General features: G+C 44.5%; 1 protein-coding gene across 4 annotated transcripts in view; it reads right to left on the bottom strand.

The window, feature by feature from the left end:
* Cfap61 (cilia and flagella associated protein 61) overlaps nt 1-22,143 on the bottom strand; it is a 278,953-nt gene that overhangs the window by 113,244 nt on the left and 143,566 nt on the right. For all 4 annotated transcript variants that reach the window (NM_001430465.1, XM_087652240.1, XM_087652242.1 and 1 more), the window contains 1 exon segment: nt 17,087-17,214. In NM_001430465.1, the coding sequence (NP_001417394.1) occupies nt 17,087-17,214 (128 nt within the window).

Raw genomic sequence — 22,143 nt, 5'->3', positions numbered from 1 at the left:
TCAATTGAATGCCAAAAGGAGGCCTTCAGTGGGCCAGAGGAAAATACCTGCCTTCCTTTCTCAAAAGGAGGCTGGAGATTTTCCAACTGGAAATGCTACCAATTTACTGGCAGCCTGTTATGCAGCACTAAAGACAGGACTTTGGGTGATGGTGCAGGGGGCAGGCAATCCACGCAGCTGAACCGACATTTAAAAACAGCTGAATGCTAGGGAAGATCTGGAGTCTCTCAGGATGGCTATCACTTAAGAATGAATATCTCCATTTCATGGAGAAAACCAAGCTTGTCCTATCCTCTAACAATAAGAATTAAAAAGTCTGACTCTCTTCAAATAGCATAAAGGCCACTGTTAATCCTGCCCACTCAGGCTGTCAGTCTGCAAGCACACACCAATGACAGGCCTTGGATTTATAACTGTCCCATGGAAACCACAAATGATAAGAGAGTGCTTATATCCGCCGACAGCTGAAGTTTACTCTGGTTCTGGATCAAAATGTGCATTAGACTGTAGTAGGGAGAGCTCCATACAGGTGCCTTTTACATCTCCATGCAGACAGAAGGCTTAATGATCATAATGTGGCTTTATCTTTTACTACAAAAACATCCCTTTGGAATGAATAATTTGAATTATCTAACGGCACGGATCAAATGACTTTTAAATCGCCAAATTACCACATTGTGTTATCCTGAATTACGCTACAATTAAAAATTTTCCCAAAAGATTAGAGAATATTCCCATAAGATAGAGGATGATTCTATTGCTTTCTTTTCTGTCCTGTTCTCCTCTCTCTCTCTCTCTCTCTCTCTCTCTCTCTCTCTCTCTCTCTCTCTCCCTCTCTCTCTTTCTGACATTACCTATAACGACATAGTACAATTTTTTTGGAATTGGGTGAGATTTCTTGAATTGTGTTTGTCTAAAAGAAACAGCTTTTCTTTCTTTTCTTCAGCCACAGTGGACGTCCTATTGCATTCTTCCCCGTGGATGTCCTGGTCCTTTATGTCGTCGTCAAGTTCTGCTGTGCCCTTCCCTGTTCATTCTGCCCTTATTCTCCCTCCATCCCATCTCCCGGACCATAAAGAAAGCACCCAGAATTCCCTGGCTTTCATCCTTTCCTTTCTTGCGTCTACAAGGACATCTCCCACTCGGAGGACAGCTGTTCGCCAATGAGCCTGGTCTCCTTATCAAAGGCCCACGCCAGCTCCTTTCTCTTAGGACAACTCAGCACGCCAATCCAGGGCCGATTCAGATGGCTCCTTGGAGTCAATGGGAACATGGCCCTGTTTCTCTGCATCTTCGTGTGTGGCATCTATTCTCAAAGTCAGTGTCGGTCCATGGTAGCTCTTGGGGCTCCCTCCACCTGTCATGTTAATATTATGGGCAGAAGGAAGGGAATGTAGTGGTAAAAGGCAGAATTCCTCAGGCCAATTATACCAAGTTACAGTTCACGTAAGCCAAGAAAAAACAATGATGTGCCAACTGGGCAGCACCCAGAAACTAGAGTAGTTCCTGAGAACAATGGCAACAGATAGCGTTGGAAGAAAACGCAGGAGAGACATACAGAAAACAACTTAGTCGAACGCAGCTTAGTCAAGTGCCTGGCCAGAGCCTTCTGAACCCAACCTTTACTGTGACTGAATCCACATTGGTTTAGGTCGGCCCACTGCAACAGCCTGTTCCAAATCAATGGCTTCCTACCAACATCATCTAACAGCAGAAAGGACAATGCACTGAAGACCCTGTCTGGCAGTCCTGTGTGGCATTTCTGCTTATATTAGCAGAACTCATTGCTACTGCCACATGCCTTTGCAAAGGAAGACAGAAAACACTGGTTTTTATGAAACATAGTGTGATTATTTTTCCCCGCTAAGAACCACATGGCCCTGCGTTCTGTCACAAAGTACAAATGAATCTTGGGAAACAAGTAACACATCAGCTTATGAAGGAAGCAGGAGGTGAGGATGTAAGAAAAGATTTTAGGAATCAGGATTCGGGGGGAAAAATACATGACATACTCCACAGAGTCTACAAAAGGGATGCTTACACAGGATGATGGGGACTGAAAAGAATAATTGTCATCCAGGGGTTAGCTAGGTAGGGTGCTAGAGGGCCTAGGGAGAGGGCACACGGGAGAAGAGAGACAGGTAGGGGGTTGCCACTTAGAAGGAGTGGGCGCACGCTCTGCTGTCGTAAGGTTGTTTTAATGACTTTTTAATTAGCCAGCTCTCCCTTGTTTGTGCATTTATTTCTCACCAAGTGTCCCAGGCTTCATGTCCACTTCCCAGGGTGACTTAATCCACCACCTTCTTACCTGTTTCCCATAATGCACTTGACTATGCTTTAATGTTTCCTCTGAGGTCTAGACCTAATTTCTAAATCCTCCAGAGTCATGCCAAATTCAGTGTGTCCAGGCTAGGATGCTCCAGGTCACGTATACAGCCAAACAGAGCTCTTGGCATTCTCTACCCCATTCCGTCCTCCATCAAAGTCACGGCCAACCCATCATCTCTTCAGCTCCGAATTTGGAAGTTCACCTTCCAAAATTCCTGTCCTCTCGACCACTTCCTGTGCCAGTCACTGTGCTTAGTCATTCTCATCTGATTTGTATTCTTGAAGGCCCCATCTGCCAGCCCCACTAGGGTAGCTGACCATCATCTCACCAGAAGAAACGGGATTAATGTTCCTAGTACACATCTCACTCCTGCCCCTCTTCCACACAGTTACTAGAAATATCCTTTTACATTAAATCGTATGTCAATGCTCTCTGGTTTTGACAGCCAACCTTTGCACAGTACCTTGGTAGCAGCAGGGCTGAAAAGTAAGAGCACGCATGGCCTGGAGAGCCACGCTGTCTTAGCTGGACCCATAGTGCTGTCTTCTTGACCACAGGGAAGTTATTTAACCTTTCACCATGTAGAATTTGAGGGACGGGACACTAACAGGTCTTAGGTGAGCTGTGTTGACAAAGGGCAATGGTACCTAACAGTGTTCAGAATCTCTACTGCACAGAACAGTTTCAGCAGATAGTAACCATTTCATTGCCAAGATATTAGACCAGATTCACTAGCAGGGTATCTAAGTCTTTGTGGTTACAGCTCATCTACCCTTCCCATTGTTGTTTATAGTACCGGCCTTCTCGCCACTCACCGAAGGTTCCCCACCTCCCACGTCTCCAACTTCATATCTTAACCACGGTTGTTTTCTGTGCCACCTGAGGCAGCCACATCTGAATACTTGATCTGACTTAGCTCAGTTGTAAAGCTGGAGTGCTGGGGACGGAATATGGAGGTAAAATGTTGCAGAGTGCACATTTGCTTCCACATGAATATTCAGAAAGTTCCTGCAGACAGAGCAGCAGGTCACTGGGTACAGCTAGGCTTGGAGTAAGCACACAGGGAAAGGCCACAAACAGCAGAGGCCCAGATAAAACCTCAGCTCTCAGACTTAATGGCATGGGCTAAATGTATATCAACAACATCTAGCCGCATGGTGAGGCCTCTGTTCCAAAATCAAAGGTCACCACAGTGGGCAGAGGGGGAGGGGAGTGCACGTTCAGTGCTCTGGCCAATGAAACATGAAACAAGTGCACCTGCATTCTCGCAGCAAATAATTCCAGTGGGGATTTCACGTTGCTGTGGATACAAAGGGAGACAACAGCTCAAAAATACTTGTAAAGCAGGGAGGGATTAGAGTATCCAGGGAAATAAGTAAAAGGTTTTGTGTTTCATTCCGTGTTTCAGGAGGACAGCTACAAAATTAGGTCTAAACATCCGTATCCTGCAAATAAAGAGCGCGCTGCCAATTTACTGTGAGCAAGAGAAAGACGAAACTTTTCACGGTGCTTGTCAATCTGCTAGGCACTCACTCATTAATTCTTATATTTTTTTTTGCTTCCGTGTGTGTGTGTGTGTGTGTGTGTGTGTGTGTGTGTGTGTGTGTGTGTGATGACGAAGGCAGGCAGCCAAAGTGAGTGATTTAATTAACTGGCTTTATTAATGCTTCTCTTTGAACAAATAGATAACGTAGAGGGAAAAAAATAACTACCTCGCATCCATCTAAATGTTTCAATTCAATTTACTAAAACCTCTGCTTTCAGAATTGTTCAGGGCAGTGGAAAAAATAATATTTTCCAGATGACAATAAATCCCATCTCAAGATAGATCTGAGACGAGACCGGCTATTTCACAAGTCAAAGGACAGCTCAGATTTAACTCAGTCTTAAAGATATAAGATAGCACACAATTAGTGACAAAATGCTACCCATGAGAGGTAAAGGCTGGGGGGTGTGATTTTCTACAACTGGAAGACAAAAGTATTGAAAACCAAGTCAGAACAAAGATTTATTATAATCTTTGGGGGACAATAAGAGAATCTACCAGTTTTCCTCTGGAAAACAGTTAACTTTCTTTAATGGTGTGTACATATGCATGATGTGCACATGTGTGTTCAGGTATGTGTGCTCTGTGTGTGTGTATGTTGTGTATTTAAAACATGGGAGGTTTTTTGATACATCTCAAGGTCTTTGTTTCATTTTTTATTCAGCTAGTAAAAATACCAGTGGCTGCATCTATGGTCACAGAGTTTCCAGGAATGGCAGATTCTGGCTGTCAGGGAGACCAAAGAGAGGGAGTCAAATAGGAGGACTGAGGGTGAAGGCTTGTGGGGATGAGGCAGAGGCTAAAGCTTTCCCCTGACCCTACTCTCTAGTTTGGAGGACAACCTTGCCTGAGTCCACCTTGGGTGGTGAGCCAGAATTCTCCTGTTCTCATTAGTCCCCGGAGCACCAGGGATGGAAGGAGAAAGGAGACAGCGAGTAGTCCTCACACGCCTACCCTGAACCCAGCCATCTTCTGAGGGTGACCTGGGTGCCCTGTCGATGTCCCCATGGACCTGGCAGGGGATAGGCATTATGGCCACAGTCATGGTCTGTGGGGAACTTCTGGAGATTAATGATGATGAATGAAATGTTTCTGTATCACCGCTCAAAAGAAACTCATGAATCCTTACTGAAAAAAAAAGATCAAGTTTGGAAAATGATGAGACTAAAATTTAGGGGTCCAGCAAAACCTCTACAAATACCAAGAGGCCACCCATAAGATAAACCGGACAAGCTCTGTGCACAAGAAATGCAAAACACAAGCCAAAATAAATCAATCAGGTTCCCATGACAGGACTAGAAGGGCCAGTGACATCACTTCCGATGATGAAGAAGGGTTCATATTTTGGGCAAGTAGTGGCCATTAACAAGTCTTTATTAACACCATATGGGCTGGCTTCCTCATGCTTGGCAGTTACTTCTTGGGCTCCATTCTTAACCGGCGATAGGTTCAGTGTGTGGCTTTGTGGAAATTCTTTCTACTAGGTCCAATTTACATGTAAATACTGGGACCAGAATAATTACCTCAGCCCCATAATGTCAATGATGGCATGATAATTAGGCTTGGTAGGCACTGAGGTAATGGTGTAAGTTAGAAGTTATACGATTTCCTGGGAATTAGAAAATGAGGTTTGGAAAAACAAACCCATAAACTAGTTTACCTACAATGAACAATTATAGGGGGGAAGTTGTTCCCTTCAAGATATGTCTATCGACTCTGAGGAAATGTCTGTATAAACGATTCCTAAACCCAGCTGCACTTGCAGCTTGTCAAACACCCCCCTGGAATCAACTCCGCCCCCACTGAATTGTAACACTAGGAATTGGGGGACTGGAAACTATATTTCTATAGCCCTCACCCCCGTGCCGGTGGTTCACCTATGCAGGAATACAGTCTGGAGCTTCTCCCATCAGTAGCTTATAGAAAGATCACTCAACATTGACCCTCTTTTTCAGACTTCCCTTGAGCTTTGGGCTACAGGGTTGGCCTGTAGTGGAAACTCCACCAGTCACATCTACTGACGGGTTCCCAAGCCTGGGTTTTCAGACCCACGTCTTTCTATGCCTCTCCTACAAAGTTCTATTCAACATCAAGTGATAAGAGGGACCAAGTCTGGCGTTCCTGTATTCCCCTCAGAGCACCTGTATGTGGTTCTGGTTGGATCCGGATAAAGAATTCAGCAGGGACTGGATGGTCTTTCTGTGCTGCATCAGCCATAGAGTCCTGGCTCTTTCACAGACATCCCAATTAAGCTTTTCTCAGAACTGAGTGACTTTTACACTCATTCCCAGGTTTCTGACTTGGTCCTGACAGACACGAGGGTCTACACCTCACATAGGTTCCAGGAAATATTGAAGGTGTTGGGCAGGAGATCACAGCTTTGACTTCTGACACAAAGAACAAATAATGAACTGTATTTGCCAATGCATCTTTTAAATTCCTAGTAAAAGTTTCTTGTGACATTGGAGAGGTGGGCAGGTAGGACTCTCTTACAGCCACAAGAGTGGCACAAAAATCCTCTTAGCCAAACCCTCGCTTTTCCATCACCTCTGTCTATGCTCATGTGCTCTGGAAAGGGCAGCAATAAGATTATTGGTGAGAAATAAGCAATCGGCTAAGAAACAAAGAACGTGAGGGGGCACTCTAGTTGATGACCTGGACTATGCCCACATCATTGAAGCCCACCTGTCATCAACAAACAGTTCTTCAGTTACCAGCAATCCCCTGCGTCTGCCAAAGGGCAGCCTCTAAATGTGGGAGCTGAAGGAAGATGCTGGGAGATCAGTCCAGGGTGCCAATCAACGACCAGGACAGGGGTGGGTGAATGATACTAGAGTATCCTCACCCCAAAGAGGGACCATTTTCAGCTGTCTCTCTACAAGAGCCCTAGCAAGAAGGGGGTCTCAGCTACCCAGATACTTGGTAACTTACTGACAACTATGTTTAGTGGGGGAAGTTTTCCTCCCTCCCTCCCTTGTCTAAGCACGATGTTGCCAGACAGTTCCCAAGACTATTCCCATCCCACACCCTAGGCCTTTGTTTTCAGCTCATTTGAAAAGAACACATTCCAAGACAGGAGGTGATGCTGTGTGTTTAAGAATTGTCTAATAATGAAAGAGGAGGATGAACTGGGCTGAGCCCAAGCCCCAGGAACTGGGGGCCTGGCCTGCACTTTTGTGGGGTCATGAAGACCACATCTTATGCCTCCCACCCTTAACTACAAAGAAGCATCACGAACCTAAGAGGGAGGCTAACCCCTCCCTCGAAAAAGGCATAATAGTGACTAAAAACGGATTGCACATTTGGGGGAATCTTAAGAGTATGTAAGTTGGTATTCAGAGACAGGATATACTTTTCCTGAAAAGACTGATAACTTCAGCAAGTGAAGATACTTTTATTTAATACTAATTATATTTACATATTAGAATTGGCTTAGGAAGCCTGGTTATCATCTGTTCCCTGGAGGTGTCCCAGATCACTCTCTTCTGAGGGCTCAATGTTTAGTCCTTCTGCTGTGGGGTTGTGGGGGACGTGAGAGACTGAGCCACTGTTCTTAGCATGCTCTCCACATCACAGCTCTTCCCATCCCCACCACCAGACTGACCTAGGTACTGGTCCCTGGTGATCTCTCTGTAGCTTCAACACCACAGTAGGGCAAGATGCAACCTGCCCTTACATTTCTGTGTCAAGTGTCTGCCTGTTCTCTGGGCTCCAGGGAAGTTGCTGTGAGCATGCCATCATTCTCCCTTTGTCCCTGTGTGAACGAAGGGGGCCACACGCCCTTCCCGTTCCTGTGACAGACACCCACAGGGCAGGACACTCAGGATCAACTTGCTCATGGGGGTTGCCTCTGAGATCAGCAAACAAGCACTATTATTAGTCACCTAATTAGTGACAGGCCACACTGAAGGTTTCGGATGTCCTCAGACAAACATTAAGAATGTAAGTGGAGGGCTGGCTTTAGGTTGACTTCAGCCAGTGCTTGCAGCTGGGCCAGATACTGAGTAGAACTGAGTCCCCTCATAACAGGGTTATGGTCACTTAGAGTCAGAGCTGTAAAAACTTCCTGGCTCTGAGCTATTCTTTTCCTCAGCGTGTTCAACCAGATGAAGGATCAACATCTAGGCTAGGGGGCCTGAGGCTTGATGCATTGTTTGGGTTTTGTTGTGGTCACTGTTGTTGTTTGGGGAAAGTGTCTCATTCTGCAATCCTGACTGGCCTGGAATTCAAACGATCTGCCTGCTTCTGCTTCCTGAGTGTGGGGATGAGAGGTGCACACCGCCATGATTGATTTGGTTATTTTTGAGCAAACTTTTCTCAGTATGAGTAGCAGAAGCAACAGTACAGGCTTTATGGCACCTACCAGACTTCTTGTGAATTATAGTGTACATTTGTCTTATCAGATAAAGGGTCACCTCCTAGGGCTGTCCCCATTCACTAGTATCCCATGGATTATTTCTACATTCTTTTCTAGGGCCACCTCTGGCTCTTCATCAGATTGATTTGCCTTGGAATTGACTTAGGAAGGCTTTGACATTAATAGCGAAATGGGAGTTGTGCAACACGAGAAAATATCCTAAGATGCACGGAGACAGCCATAATGGAACGGCATAAAATAGTAACTACTTCAACTCCATGAGCTGATGGCCAAAAGAGAGAGAAAGGGCCGTTCTTGTAAACGACTGTGAGACAAAGCACACTGAATTGGGTTACTGTGGGCCAGAGCCTGAGGTGACAGGTGACTCCCATGCCCCTGATCCACAGACCAGGCAGAGGCTAAGAATAGAAAAAACAAGACAGGTTTAAAGTCCCATGCCAGTTCGGCACCCTTTACTGGCATAGCATTTCCGTATTCCTTTGTAAAAACCATTTTACAAAACCCAACATATTCAAAGTACTGCATCTGGGCTACCGGGGGTGCACAGGATGAGCCATAAAAATCTATTTACCAAGCAAATAAAAAATGCAAATAAGTCAGCATAATGTGACCATTCTGATGATTCAGAGAGTAGACTTCCAATCACAGTTATTCAGAAGAGGTAATGAGGGCCACTAAATAATAGGCCTGTGCAAAAGGAGTCGTGGTTTCAGACCATGAATATTCAATCCTGATAACGAGGCTCAAACACATCTTGATTAACTAAAATAGGAACGAAATCCATGCATTTTTACCAATGGGAAAGAAGGTGCTTTTTTAGTACTGTTTTTGTTTTTGTTTTGTTTGCCGTTCTTATTGTGTAAAATTCATGATTCGGAATTTGAGGAACTCCTCCAGTATTTTCTGAATCTCGCTGGCTGTGAAAACATTTTCCCTGCAGAATGCTGTCACAATGTTGAAGAAGTGATGGATGGTGGAAGGTCAGGTGAATAATGTGGATAAGGCAAGACTTTGCAGCCCAGTTCATTCACCTTTTGAAGTGTTGGCTGTGCCTCATGAGACTGGGTAATCATGGAGGAAACTCGGGTCCAGTCTGGAGCCCAACACAAGGTGCAGGAGTGCACCTCACTGATTTGCTGGGTACACTTCTTGGACGGAATGGTCTCAATGGAGTCAGAAGGCTGAAGGGGATCAGAAGGGCAGTAGACACCACATAGTGCCCAGCACCATCATTTGCTGCACTTTGAGAAGGGCTTTGGAGATGACTTGAGACAGTTGTCATATTCAGTCCAGTTCCTGTTGTAAGTCACAACCCAGCTGAAAAGTGGTTCATTGTTGCTCTACATATTAAGGCACGATGACAGTTCAAAATGACAGTTTGAAAAAAAAATCAGCATGAGCTCCTGAGATGTGTGCTTGCTGAGTTTTTTCACTTTTCCACTTAGTTCCAAACACCAGATACCACATGACTTCTACTGAGCTCTTTGGCAACTTCGCTGGTAGCTGTAAGAGAATCGGCTTCGATAACTGCCCTCAACTGGCCCAAGTCAACTTCCAACAGTAGCGACTGTGCTACTCGTCTTCCTCTGCCGCACTTCTGGAATCATTGCACTGTCTGTTCACAGCAGTCCCAAATACATTGTTGTGTGCTGTCTCTGTCACTTTAAGACCCATTTTGAACTGGAGTAACAAAACAGTTCAAATTTGCTTTTGGTTTAAAAATCATTTTCATAGTATAAAGTTAAGCACAAAATAAACAGAAAGTAATGTTATTGGCAAAAGAAAAACTCATGAAGGTGACATATAACACAACTACATTTACTTAATCATTCCAATACCCAATGACAAATCTCAAGAATGCAAAACTGTAACCACTTTTGGATCAGCCTAATAGTAACAAAAGGAACAATATAAGAAGACACAATACAGATACAAAGATTCTTGATACTTTGCAAGGCAGATTCAAGAACATAAGAAGATCATGCACCACGACCATGTTAGTTTCATTCCAGAGATACAGGCAAAGTTCAGCACACACTAATAAATGAATGGCAGCTCATAACTAGACTTAAAGACATAAATCACATGACCATCACCAATAGATGTATAGAAAACCTTTGACCAACTTAACGTTACTTTGTGATAAAAGCCTTAGAGAAGTAGAATAGAAGAAATATACCTCAGCATAATGCCGGCTGTGTATAACAAAGCTACGTTGAAAACAACGTTGAGTTGAATGAGAAAAAGAAAGCCTTTAATCTAAATTCAGAGACAAGACACAATCTTTCTACTCTTATCAAACACAGTGCTAGAGCAAAAAGAGAAATGGAAATAAAGGCAAGAGAAATAAGAGAAGCCAAATCATTCCCAATTTGAAGACAATATCATCTGTTCTTAAAAGACCCTAAAGACGCCACTGGGAAGTTTTAGATCTAAAGAACATATTTGGCAAATTAGCAGAACACAAAATCGACATATAAAAGTCAGTAGTTTCCCTATATACCAGTAATGAACCTGCCAAGAAAGAAATAAGGGGTAAAAATTGCCATTTGTGATGCCTCAATAAATACCTCAAGAAGTTAAAGACTTCTGCAATAAAATTTATTTATTCATTTATTTACTTAGTGAGTGAGTGTATATGTGTGTATAGGTGTGTGTGTGTGTGTGTGTGTGTGTGTGTAGTGCACACACATGTGTACTCACAGACCAGAGGAGATGCTCAGTGCCTTGCTCTATCATTCTCCACAGTATTCCCTTGAGATGGTCTCACTGACCCTGGAGCTGGGCCGCTGGCAGTCAAATCCCAGGGACCCATTCCCCTGTCTTTGTCCACCCCCACCACACACACACAGCTTCCCCATGCTGTTGCTACAAGCACATAAATAAGACTGCCCCTGGCTTTTTACAGGGACTGTGAGGGTTTGTATTTAGGTCTTCAAGTTTATGTAGCAAGCACTCTTATCCACCAAGCCATCTCCCCAGTCAGACAACAGAAGGTTTACAACACTAAGGAAGGGAATTGAACACACTAAAGACGGAGAGACCGTTCATGCTGATGGACTGGAAGAATAAACATTTATGAAATTACTGAAAGTGGTCTACAAATTCAACACACTTTCCCATGACAATCCCAACCTTCTTCACAGAACTAGATAAATAATCCTAAAATTCCTCGGGAGACCAAAAGGACCCTGAGTAGACAAAGAATCCAAACAGAAAGATCAGTGCTGGGAACATTGCCCCCGGCCTCAGATTATACTACAGAGCTACAGGGCCCCAAATAGCATGAGGCTGGTACAGAAACAGACACACATAGCAGTAAATTAAAAGACCCAGAGGATGCACTCACGCTGCACAGCCATCTGCCTTCTAAGGAGGAGCCAAAATACACACTAAAGAGAAGGTAACTTTCTACAACAAATGGTGCTGAAAACACCAGACAGCCACACAGAGAAGAACAGAACGAAATCTCACCCTTCCGGAAAAAAAAAAAAAAAAAAAAAACAACTCTGTTGGGGATTTAGCTCAGTGGTAGAGCGCTTGCCTAGCAAGCCCTAGGCCCTGGGTTCGGTCCCCAGCTCCGAAAAAAAAAGAAAAAAAAAAAAAAAAAAAAAAACGAAATCTCACCCTGCACTAAAACTTAACTTAAAGCAGATCAAACACCTCAATGCAACTAACACTCAAATTTCTGAAACTCCTAGAAGAAAAAAATAGGGGGAACGCTTCAAGGTGTGGGTGTAGGCAGAGCCTTTTCGAAGAGGACGCCAGTAGCTAAGGGAATTACAGCAAGCTTTGACAAATAGGGTCCGATGACATTAAAAGGCTCCATGGGCAAAGGAAGCAGCCTACAGAATGGGAGAAAAATTAGCAACCACACATTTGACAGGAGAGTAATATCTATAACCTACAGATGACAACTAGAAAAGCCCTTAACACCCCCAAATAACTCAATAAATAGATGTGCAAATGAATAGAACATACAGTTGTCAAAAGAAAAACATGAGTGTCCAAAAGACACTGAAAAAGGTGTTCAATTTCCTTAGCCATCTGGGAAATGCAAACCAAACCACACTGACGTTACATCTACAAGACTAGAAATGGGAAGAGGTGCTGGGGAGGTTGTGAGGAAAGAGAAAACCTTGATCACTGCAGAGGGGAATGTGAGTTGGCACAGTCACTGTGGAAACCAGTATGGAGGTTCCTCAAAGACCTAAAGCAGAACTACCATATGCTCTGACCACACTGTCCCTGGGGATGTACGCCACAGAGATGCCCACACATCCCTGTTCGCAGTTGCCTTATCCACACCAACCAAGATGTAGAACCAGCCTGGATGCTTGTCCGCGGATGAAGGGATGAAGGAAACGGAGCGTATAGACACAATGAAGATCTACTCGGTCCTAAGGAGAGATCACTTACACATTCACATACTGAGATATTCAAGATAAGCAAAATATAAGCCGAACTCAGAAAGACAAATATCGCATTTTCTCTCACATGTGGAATATACGCACATGTTTATAAACACACACACACACACGCATTTATACATGAAATGAAGACGGGAGAGCTATGAGCTGGGAGGAAGGGACTTAGGGGAGGAGTAGGGGGAACATAGGGGGGTAATGGAAGAGAAAAAAGTTAAACTATCACTTTTCCTTAATGTTACATCTAGATTTAACTACACACATATGTGCACACACATGTGAATGAGAGAGAAAGGGAGCCAGTGAGAGGGGAGGATTATGGGAGCGGGCAGTGTGGGGTAGATATGAAGAAGGCAGACTGGTGCAAATGTTTGAATATGTCATATTGGAAGCCTAACTAAAACCTCAGTAAAAATAAATAACAGATAAAACATGGTGTTTCCACCAACTGCAGTTAGTCTTGCTGTGTACTCCAGGCCTGAACTCACTATGTAGCCCTAGCTAGCCTGGAACTCTTGGCAATCCTCCTGCCTCAGCCTGAGTGCTGTGATTGCAGGCTGAGACTTATAGTCTCATAGCATGTCTTATAGTCTGACATTCTTTGTGAGGCAATGCCTTTTGCTCCCTGGTGTAGGCAGAGATTTCCTAAGTGTCTCTTGAGTGGGTCAATAAAGACACAGAAACTAATCTCTGGGTGAAGGATAAGGCGGGATATCCAGACCGGACAGGAGAAGAAGGGGACAGAGAGAATTGGGAGTGAGACTAGGTGGTGGAGTGGATAAGAAGCTATAAACATGTAGGTCTCTTGGGGGCACTGATAGTTTGTAGCCTCCACAGATGGCTTCGGAGGCCAAGGAGGATGGGGCAGGAAATTCTTCACTCAGCCTTTTGAGTTATCTCGTTAGTTTTAAAATATAAATGTCTCTAATGTTTTCCTTCCATGGGGCTAAAGGGAAACGGGTAAGAGGGCCACTGCTGGCACAGGCCAGAGAACAAAGACCAGAGCATCAGGCAAGGAAGAACAGGCTGCACTCTTGGGAATACAGGCAGCGGCTGTTCTCAGAGCATAGCTGGGATCTCGGGAAAGCGATCGCTAGCTGTGGGGCCTGACTAGATGGCAAGTGAGTGATGCTGTTCTACAGAGCCTAACTGGAGCAAGCCTGGTTTATAAAATTACACGCAACACCCTGGAAGGGTCCCTGGCTTCACTGAGATGCTCTGTTGCTGGAACTAGCCTTGATCTGATGACTGACTCATGCTTTTTAATCTGAGAACAAGGTGTTCATTTTAGCCTCAACTAGGGTTGGTCGAGTTCCTTGCCTAGGGCTGCAGAACCTGAGGGGCCCATGTTGTGTCATTAAACCAGCACAGATGACAGGGTGGCTCTGGGGCCATATGCTTCATCACTGACTGACAGTAACAGGTAGGCCAAGCCCCAATGATGTTCTTTCTCCATTTGTCAGTGAGTGAAGTTCTCAAGACCTTACTAGGCTCAGTGCTGACAAGAAAGTCCATCAAACACCCAGATGTCCCAAACCAAGAGCTTTCTGTCACAAAGAACCAGGCAGTGGCTGGCACACTATCCCCTTCGAACTTCAGCTTAAGATTAACACTGGGCCATCACCCAGATGTCCTGAGCATTGTGATTCCCACGATTCCCAGGAATATGCCTTCATGCCTGTCTTTCTCCAATCCATCTTGTACACCACAATCTTTCATGACTAAAGCCATAATTTTCTTACTGTATGTTCCCTGTTCCAAGTGGACTGTACCCTCCTTTCCTAGATCAACTGCTGACTCTTACAGAGTCCCATGCCTTGGCAGAGCAGGTAAGAGAGAGGTCTAAACCATCTGGGTAGAAGACACTACCATAGTCAGTCCTTCCTTGCTTTCTTCCTGGCTGCTTCCCCTCAGTGGCCTCTGTACCAAATTTGACACAGAGAACTTGCAGGAGGAAACAAATCACCTGCACTGGTCTTCACCCTGCATGACTTAGATGCCCTCCCTCATGGGACTCCTGGAAGCTGCAAAAAGAGCTAGGAACAAGGCTTCCTTCCAGCTCCTCCGCCCAATGATGGTAGAGCCACTAGGTTAGGCCCAGGAGGGAGGCATCGAGCTAGGATGCTGATGTTTATATCCGGGGAAGGAAGCACCTGCCATGCCATAGGAAAGATGCAGGGCTATCTCAAGGCCAAACAACCAAAGACATGAGGATATGTCCCCACAGACACATGGAAGCTAAGATTCAGATAGAACTTCACCACCACCACCACCACCACCACCACCACCACCACCACCACCATCATCCCCAAACAGGTATAGTAGCATATGCTTATAATCCCAGCAAATCAGAAGATGGATGACAGAGAGCCATAAGTTTGAGAGCATGCTGGGAAACACAGTGAGAGTACACCCATTAAAATTTTTTTTTCAAGTCTAACCCCCTAATCCCCCGCACTCTCCCATGACCTAGAACATACTGGGTGCTGACTTTGAGCAAACCATTTTAGCTGTCTCACAGCACGCAAACATTGACAAGGTTGATCATAACAGGGGAAGAGAGAGTCCAGCAGCTGCTTTGGACAGAAGAGGTGTGCACTTCGCCATTTCTTACATGGTAAGGATATAAGAGCAAAGAGTGTCTGTCATGTCACAAGGTGACAGAACTGAAGGGAAGCCCATACTGGGCTTCGGGTGGACTCCCCAGAAAAGCACATGTTAAGTCTTCTGAGTTAACAAGGCACTCAAGAGGCCCCGCAAAGCAACTTCCCCGCCCTAAATCTTGCTTCGAAAATTCAGTAAAATGCCTTCCATTTCATTGCAAGCCCAATTGTGTATAAATTTAGTTCAAGTGGCAAGTAAACCAGGAAAGTGAAATATGCAGTAAGTTACTATGGTGATTGCTAATTTAAAATAATTAGAGAAAATAATGAGAAAACTATTTCCTCTCTCAAGGATTAGAGATCTGTAAGCTGATACCAGTCTCCTTCTAGAGGCCTTAATCTCTATAATGAAGACAGAAAATTTCAAGTGCTTTAAAAAGGTCTCTCTGATTGGGGAATTTAATCAACCCAGTACTTATACCAGAACTTATATTTGCTTTTATTGAATCTAAGTCAATTCCATAAAAGGAAAATTACATGTGTATATCTTAGTGCAATCATGTTAAGCAGAACTTTATAAGCATTACAGCCAAATTAAGATTTAAGACCTGTTGATAACCTTTTCTTGACTTCCCCGATTTCAAAACCCCACCCACTAATTCATCAGGGTCTTGGGAGCAGGGACCGGGCAGGGAGTTAAACACCAGACTCAGCACAGCAACCGCAGGGAAGTGCACGCTCACGGTGCCCCTTCATTTCTGCTATTAAACGCTGCTAAGTGACTAAGGGGTTGAAGCATGAGAACGCCGCTGCGACCCACAGTCACAACGCACAATGCATCTCTGATTAGCCTAGGTTGTCTTCTGCAGGGTCCAAGAAGTTGGCTAGAGAGCAAAACAGGAAACCAACCGGTTCTTTTCCTTCTCCGCTTAATGCGCCCTCAGATGAGCAAGGTGGAGCTGACTCATTTTACTGTTAGCCAGGCATAAAGATCTGTTGGGGGCCCCCAGCGAATGTCCCAGAAACCCCACTTGTCTCTGGGACTAACTGTTGGCTTCGAGAGAAGTCACTTGAGCTGGATTTTCCCGTCTCCCTCTGGCTTTTAAGCTCCCACATACACATACAGTAAGTAAATGTAATAAAAATTTGCTAGGCGTGGTGGCACACAGCCTTGATATTAGCACTTGGGAGGCAGAGGTGGGCCGATCTAGGTGAGTTTGAGGCCATCACGTAGCCAAGGCTAGATAAAGTATGAGTACTAGTTACACTGCAGCCTCTCAGGTTCATACCCTCTCCCCACTTTGGAGTTTCTGATTCTGTCTGCCTGGTGTGGGTATTAGGGATCTAAATCCTTCCTAAAGACTTAATGCTATTTGTATGGTCGCCTCGAGGAGAGTGAACACATGTAGAACAGGATGAACAGAGGTTTTCTGGGAGGAGTCCGAGGGCACCAACTTGATGCATTTTATGTCACACAATCTTTGCTGAGGTACTCAAATGTGCAACTAAGGCACAAACGACACAAAAAGTGACGGTGGCTGGGATCCCATGAGAGCTACTGACAATTCATCCACACAGCTCTGCAGTGGGTGGGCAAACAGGCTCACGGTCTATTTTCTTAAGTGGGGAGAGAACCGCCCCCATGTTCGGACAACTGCAAAGCATTAGGAAAGCAACCCTTCTCAGGTAATCAACCCAATAAGGGCTGTGCAATTAAAGTTGAATAAATAAAATGTACAAGCAAAGAATTTTTATTTCTCAAAAATAAACAGCCAAATGACCAAACAGAGCAAAAGAACTCACCAAAACACCAAAGTCTCTAGGAATGAAATTCCGACGCTGGATGCGCCAACCACAACAATTCTGGCGTTGACAGTGACCTTCGGCTCTAACGTTAGTTTTCTGTTGGTGTGGTTCAAGGCGTAACTCGCCTGCCAGGAAACAAAGAGAAAGAAAAACCTGAGGAAAAGGTAGCTGAGTCAGTGACCCAGATGAACGATTATAAGGCGTTATTAAACCAACCCCCTGCAGGAAATCAAGCCCCAATAACAGCCGGGCAATGGTCATGGAAAAGTAGACTCGAGTGTTTTTGGAAATGAATCCAGGAAGGAACGGCTCAGTGGTAAACAGCACTTGCTGTGCATCCAGAGGACTGTGGTTCAGCTGTCGGCCACATCTGGGGCTCAAGGCCTCCTCTCACTCCAGTTCCAGGCAATCAGTCCTCTTCTGGCTTCCACAGGAGCCTGCTGGCATGTGGTGCACATAAACTCACAGGCATGCACATACATTAAAAATAAATAAGTATTTGAGAAATGTTAGGCTCTGTCACACACAAAAGATTGATTTGAATGTTTTTGTCTAATTGATAGTTTATTAAGACCAACAGTCCTTAGTGATAGAGATGGTGATGTAAATAATCCTACAAGACCAGCTATTTGGTGGGAATTGTAGTCCTCTGTCTTTCCTTACGTCCAGAATTTTGAATGAAATTAAATTTCATTACTCAAAGCCAAGGACTATTCCCTGGTAGCTTTCATATCATTTAACAGAGTCTGCACTCTGTAGTCAGTAGATCCTTGATAGTATTTGTTGAATGACAAACATTTGCTGAATGATGAAAGTTTGCTAAATACTAAGGGCCATTCAGTCTTCAGAAGCCCCAGTATCGGGGAGACTCTAAGAAGCACAGACAGTAACTGTGGTCCCTTTAAAATCCATATTTGCAAAAGTGACGCAGATAACATACCTGGTTGGTTTATCCTGAAGGGGCTGGACAATAACAAAAAGTCTTTACAGAGAGGGCGTGTGTGTCAGGTAAGATGGATGTGTAATCCTTGAAAGAAAATTAGGCAACACACTGAAAGTCATGGGTTCTAGTTTTAATGCAGCACACACTTTTATTTGTGATTTGGTGATACTTGGTACCATGTGTCTAGAGAATTATAATCACCACTGACTTCTCCTAAGAAACAATGGAAGCCAGCACCAGGTGAATAGCTATATCAACACTAAATGAGCAGTAATACATCCTTTGGGTCAGAAGCTCACATCCCAGCAGGCAAAATCCACTTTTCATCTTCTCAAAATCCCAAGCTCCCAGGAGTTAGGAATCTGGTAGGTTGATGGCGATCACTTTAAACCCTATTCAGTGCCTTGGGTGTCATGACCTTAGGTTTCTCCATTCACTAACATCCAAGATGGGGATGATCCCCCTGTGCAGTTCTAGTCAGCCTAGCAATATGGAAATTTGTGTATATATATGTATACATATACATATATTTACACATATATTTTAATATATACACATATATTTTAAAGGGAGTTGGAAGCATTCAGGCTCTCCATAGTTAATATCGCTAGTGCCTCCCAGCATGTTTTGTTCCCCACCCCCAACTTTAAATTGACACTATGGATTTTGGAAGAGACTGGGCCCACATCCATCTTTAAAAAGGGTCTAATGAACACTAATCTTAACCCACACTCTACAATTGGCCCAGTATAAACATGTGACCTGAGTTGGCCCAATCAGAGTGAAGCCAGGCCTGTTGTATGACTTAGGAGGTCAGAAGCATTCCTGCTTCCTACACAGCCCGAGATGCAGATGGGTGGCTGGGAATGGCAAAGTCATCCTAAAGAACACCAACCATCCTGGATTGGAACTTCAGAGGACCACAGAGAACCAGGACAGAAAGGATTTTCAACTGCTTCCTGAAGTCCACGTTACCTTTGGATTCCTCAGTGGCATACACAATGAGTATCAGTCCCACATCACCGCCGTGGTGCTTTGTAACAAACCATTCCAAAATACACTAGCTTAAAACTGTCACTCGTTCTCTCTTATAACACTGTGGGTGAGCAAGAAGTGTGCTGATCTAAGTCTGGTTCAGCTATGCTGTCACCATCATGAAGATTCCTCAGTGGCAGATTTCTGATCAGCCTTGTCTGGCTTTCTGAGCACACACACACACACACACACACACACACACACACACACACACACACACACACAGAGAGAGAGAGAGAGAGGATAGATGATAGATAGATAGATTAGTTAGATAGAAAGACAGACACATACATACATACATACATACATACATACATACATACATACATACATAGTAAGAAAGAAAAAGATAGATCGATCTCCTTTCACTGAAAAGTTATATAATCCTAACTCTGCCTTACTTAATGATTAGCCTACTACATTAAACATATAATCCAGGTTGGCCTAATCAGAGTGAAGCCCAGAGTTGTGTGGCCCCACAGGTGGAGTTGTGAACCCAAAATGGCTACCTTATTCTCTGCCCCCGACACCCTACTTCTGATAAGACACAGCTGGGGCTTATTCCCAGAGTAGCAGTGGTGTGAGTGTGAGAAGGGCAGGTGAAAGTCAGGGATGCTTCCTGTTTCCAGGCCAAACAAATCATATGCTGGAGCCCAACCCTTAGCTGGGTAAAGTTACTCATGTCTGATGGAAGGACATTAGGTTCTAACAGCAAAGGCACAGCCTAGGGACCAGCGGCAGGTGAGAATGACCAAGCTCACTGCCTTCCTCCATCACTCAGGTGAGAATGACCAAGCTCACTGCCTTCCTCCATCACTCAGGTGAGAATGACCAAGCTCACTGCCTTCCTCCATCACTCAGGTGAGAATGACCAAGCTCACTGCCTTCCTCCATCACTCAGGTGAGAATGACCAAGCTCACTGCCTTCCTCCATCACTCAGGTGAGAATGACCAAGCTCACTGCCTTCCTCCATCACTCAGGTGAGAATGACCAAGCTCACTGCCTTCCTCCATCACTCAGGTGAGAATGACCAAGCTCACTGCCTTCCTCCATCATTCAGTTGCATACGCAGCCGAAAACTTCCTAGGTTGAGACATTTCCTATTCAAAAGTGCAATTCTTGAAATAAGCATCAGTTAGGCAAGACATCAAGTTCACCCTGGTTTGGGTGGGTGGTCCGGGATTCCACGCTCACTGGCCTACTGTACTCAGCTTAATTTCTGAGACAAACAAGCTACAGGTCTGCTTAGCTAGTCTTGGGTTGAGTGGTTGAGGGAAGTGAAGGTAGGAAGTGCCAAGCCATCTCTCCTTGCAGGTCTAATTAACAGATTTAAAACGCAAGCATCTTGACAGAGGTCAAAAGCCAAGCTTCCTTCCATTAGCAGGTAGGCTCAGATATTCGCTTCAGCATCCCATCCGTGGGAAGTGTAAACTGGCACCAAACCATAGGCAGTAATGAAATTCCCTGGTAAAGAATTAGACATCACTCATGAACAGGCTCCAGTATCACAGATACAAAGGCAGACTGAGCCGAGCAGAATGGCTTTTGTTTCCCCACACAATAGCCTTAACACCAACAGCTGCCAGGCCTCAGAAATCACCTTTGTAACTGCTAAATATGCAGAGTGGCTCTGGGGTGTCAAAAGTTACTGATCAGTACCAGGTAGGGGCCTGGTCTCAGGAGACTGAGCGTGTATCACAATGTTGCTCCTGTAAATGCAATTTTGTCTCCAGGTTTTGATTAAAAACACACTTGTTGTCAGATAGAATTAAGGCTCCTGAAGCAAAGGGGTGGAAGGGGTGGTGAAGCTATCTTTTAAAAATTTGTAGATGCAATTATAAATGCCTTGAGATTTTTCTCTCATCCAAGCCTCCTTTGGTGACAAGTGACAAGCTGGTGAGCTGTGCTGCTTCTTCCTTTAAAGGATCTGTTTTCCCTGTAAGCGAGAAGCAGGGTGGTGCTTAGAATCTTTCCTTTATGTTTCTTCAAACTGTTACATCTGCATAGGGAATAAAATAGCTATGGTCAGGTAAGGTGGTGCCCATCTGTTAGCCAGTACACAGGAGCCTGAGGAAGGAAGACGCGAGCTCCAGGCAGGACTGGGCAACAGGGCTAGCCCCTTTCCCAAGAGAACCGAAAGAACCAGATAAGGAAGTCTTCTGAACCATGCCAGCTTGTGTGTTTTCACGATGAGCATCTACCCCACCCACCAAAAATGCCTCCTGAGTAAGAGATCCTTTGTGGGGCCCCACCACCTTAACAATAAAAGTCAGGTCCATGTCTTATCTACTGAGGCTGGTTTTGCTTTTTTTTTTTTAAATATAGTCTCATGTAGTAGTCCAGACTGGCTTCAAATTCACTATGTAGACAGATAAGGGTGATTTTGCAGTCCACCTGCCTGCACCTCCCAAGTGCTGGGATCGTGGGTGTGTGCCCAGCAGAGACATTTTTATGTAGTACTCAAGATAACTGAAGTCTATGTGCATGCTAGGCAAGCATCCTACCAGCTCAGCTACCCCACCCCACCCCGACAAACACAGAAAGTATGCGCGCCTTATGGTCTTTTTTGGGTTGGTTTGATCTTTTGTTTGTTTGTTTTTCAAGATAGGGTTTCCCTATGTAGTGCCATGGCTGCCCTGGAACTCACTCTGTGGGCAAGCTGAAATATTCCAATAATAAACAGAGGGACAGTGAGTTTATCATGTATGTAACACAGTGAAGGTATGGATAGGAAGTCACAGTCTTCTCTCTGCTTCATCCCACAATATTTCTCACCCTATTTTTCGAATGCTCCCTATTGAGTTAGAATCTTAGACAAAGGGATGGTTCCCACCGTTGGCATAACCACGTACGCCACCAGGAAGGACTAACCTTAGGTCATGATGTATTCAGTAAATGGTCTTTAAAATCACCATTGACTTTAGCAATGGCTTTAAAACATATACGTTAAGTTCCATCCCGGAAATAGAAAAAGAAGTAATAAGATGGGAACAGTTAAGATATTTCTGAGCTGAACTTGGAGGTGTGCGAAACACACACAGTCCTAGTAAGGTAGGAGCTGTGAAGGGCTGAGAT

The sequence above is a fragment of the Rattus norvegicus genome, chromosome 3, assembly GCF_021556685.1.
Source record: "Rattus norvegicus strain SHRSP/BbbUtx chromosome 3, alternate assembly SHRSP_T2T, whole genome shotgun sequence".
In the NCBI taxonomy this organism is placed as follows: Eukaryota; Metazoa; Chordata; class Mammalia; order Rodentia; family Muridae; genus Rattus; species Rattus norvegicus.
Note: the sequence above shows the minus strand (reverse complement) of the source record. Positions and strands in the feature narration are given on the sequence as shown.